Source organism: Balaenoptera musculus, chromosome 9 (genome assembly GCF_009873245.2).
Source record: "Balaenoptera musculus isolate JJ_BM4_2016_0621 chromosome 9, mBalMus1.pri.v3, whole genome shotgun sequence".
Classification (NCBI taxonomy): domain Eukaryota; kingdom Metazoa; phylum Chordata; class Mammalia; order Artiodactyla; family Balaenopteridae; genus Balaenoptera; species Balaenoptera musculus.
This window is the reverse complement of record NC_045793.1, coordinates 11,958,864-11,961,775: the sequence shown is the minus strand read 5'-3', so window position 1 is coordinate 11,961,775 and position 2,912 is coordinate 11,958,864. Positions and strand designations below refer to the sequence as shown.

General features: G+C 49.0%; 1 protein-coding gene across 1 annotated transcript; it reads left to right on the top strand.

The window, feature by feature from the left end:
• The first annotated feature begins 522 nt into the window (after positions 1 to 522).
• On the top strand, positions 523 to 2,667 carry TAS2R41 (taste 2 receptor member 41). Its single transcript, XM_036864274.1, is given in 2 exon segments — positions 523 to 627; positions 1,690 to 2,667. Coding segments are annotated over 2 exon segments (1,083 nt in total).
• Positions 2,668 to 2,912: the final 245 nt, after the last annotated feature.

Below are 2,912 nucleotides of genomic sequence, written 5' to 3'. Positions count from 1 at the left end.
TAGTTCAGAAAATTCAAGTTCTCAGCAACACAGGAACATTTTTTTTAACATCTTTATTGGAGTATAATTGCTTTGCAATGTTGTGTTAGTTTCTGCTGTATAACAAAGTGAATCAGCTGTACGTACACATATATCCCCATATCTCCTCCCTCTTGTGTCTCCCTCCCACCCTCCCTATCCCACCCCTCTAGGTGGTTAGAAAGCACAGAGCTGATCTCCCTGTGTTATGCGGCTGCTTCCCACTAGCTAGCTGTTTTACATTTGGTAGTGTATATATATCAATGCTACTCTCTCACTTCGTTCCAGCTTACGCTTCCCCCTCCCTGTGTCCTCAAGTCCATTCTCTACATCTGCGTCTTTATTCCTGTCCTGCCCCTAGGTTCTTCAGAACCATTTTTTAAATATTTTTTAATTTTTTTAGATTCCATATATATGCGTTAGCATATGGTATTTGTTTTTCTCTTTCTGACTTACTTCACTCTGTATGACAGACTCTAGGTCCATCCACCTCACTACAGGAACATGTTTGAAACCACATCCACGGTGGCCACCCAGCTCCATTTTGGATGCCTGAATCACAGTTTTATATCTCGTCAGAACAAAGAACGAACATCAGACATGACGGGGGTACATTCCTTCAAGCTTTCAGAAGAGGAAGATTAGCACGTACACGGTGAGGCAGCGTGACCTTGGTACCTCAGAAGGGAACCTCATCTTTGAAGGAGTACTAGCATTGGCATCATCGGAGGGGGCAGGGCATTTATTCCTATCTTCAAAGTGGACATTCTAAACAATCTGGTAAATGCATTCTTTTTTTTTTTAATAAATTTATTTATTTATTTATTTTTTACTTTTGGCTGTGTTGGATCTTTATTGCTGTGTGCGGGCTTTCTCTAGTTGTGGCGAGCGGGGGCTACTCCTTGTTGTGGTACGCGGGCTTCTCATTGCGGTGGCTTCTCTTGTTGAGGAGCACGGGCTCTAGGCGCATGGGCTTCAGTAGTTGTGGCGTGCGGGCTTAAGTAGTTGTGGCTCGTAGGCTCTAGAGCGCAGGCTCAGTAGTTGTGGTGCACGAGCTTAGTTGCTCCGCAGCATGTGGGGTCTTCATGGACCAGGGCTCGAACCCATGTCCCCTGCATTGGCAGGCGGATTCTTAACCACTGCGCCACCAAGGAAGCCCACATTCTTTTAAAAAAATGGTTAAAGCAGATGTACCACACATGTCTGACAGGTCCACGATTCTTAACCACTGCGCCACCAAGGAAGCCCACATTCTTTTCAAAAAATGGTTAAAGCAAATGTACCACACGTGTCTGACAGGTCCTGAGACAGGTTGTTCTCGTTAGTATAAATTTCAAGCCAAATCATGTATAAGCCGGAATGACTTCCCCATAGCTCAATACATGAAAATTTCCTCTGTCAGAACTCAGTCACAGACACCCTGAACAGCTCTCTTCACTGACACTAACCATGGTAGTGTACAGGCAAAACCCGAGAAGGCAAATCAGGGGTAGTCGGTAAGCCTAATGGTAAGTGAGCCCGTGGGAAATTTGCACCCTCACTGAGCTGAGCTCGCCTTCCTTTGTAGCCTGAGTGTCCTCCTCCTAAGTGAGCTCTGGCTCAGATGCAGAGCCTGAGCGTTCTTCTCATATCCCCAGGAGAGACTGAAAGAGGGACTGTGGACGGGGGTAGGCAGGAGGCCAGGCACCAAGGCACAGGGTGGTGACCGGAGGAGGGACCAGCCTGCACCCAGCATTCGCAGTCCTCTTCGTGCTGCTCTTTGTTCTGCTCTGTGTGCTGGGACTCCTGGCCAGTGGCTTCATTGTGCTGGTGCTGGGCAGAGAATGGGTGTGACCAGGGAGGCTGCTCCCCTCCAGTGTGATCCTCTTTAGCTTGGGTGTCTCCTGCTTCTGCCTGCAGTGGGTTGGAATGGCGAACAACTTCTACTACTTCCTCCATCTGGTCGAGTACCGCGGGGGTCCCGCCTGGCAGTTCTTTGGTCTACGCTGAGACTTCCTGAACTCGTTCACCTTCTGGTTTGGCTCCTGGCTCAGCGACCTCTTCTTCATGAAGATTGCTAACTTCACCCACCCCACCTTCCTCTGGCTGAAGTACAGGTTCCCAGGGTTAGTGCCCTGGCTTCTGCTGGGCTCTCTCCTCATCTCCCTCATCATCACCCTGTTGTTCTTTTGGGGGAACCACGATTTGTATAAAGGTTTCCTTATTAGAAAATTTTCTGGTAACCTGACCTACAATCAGCGGAGCAGGAGGCTGGAAATTCTCCATTTTCTACCCCTGAAACTGGTCACCCTTTCAATTCCTTGCTCTCTTTTTCTGGTCTCGATGGCTGTGTTGATGAACTCTCTGAGGAGACACATGTGGAGGATGCGGCACAGTGCCCACAGCCTGCAGGAGCCCAGCGCCCAGGCTCACACCAGAGCTCCGAAGTCACTCATCTCCTTCCTCGTTCTTTATGCTCTGTCCTTCATGTCCCTGATCATCGATGCTGCAGGGTTCTACTCCTCAGAAAGTGACTGGTACTGGCCATGGCAGATTTTAACCTACTCGTGCACATCCATCCATCCCTTTATCCTCATCCTCAGCCACCTCAGGCTTCGAGGGGTGTTCAGGCAGCTAATTTTGTTGGCCAGGGGCTTCTGGGTGGCCTAAGTGGCATGATCCCCTTACCCAAACCATGAGAAGAGACTCAAGTGAGGGTGACAAAGCTACAGTCCACTTACATGGAAACATCTTCACAGGCAGAAATCTACTGGATCGTGTCGTGGGGTTTCTCCTTTGGGAAGGAGAGGAGGGGAGTAAAATCTGGGAACTCTCTGGCACATGATTTCTTCCTGAGACACTATTAAAATGTGGCCCCAGGGGTCCCAGAGAGCCAGTATTGTCCAGAAGTTCGG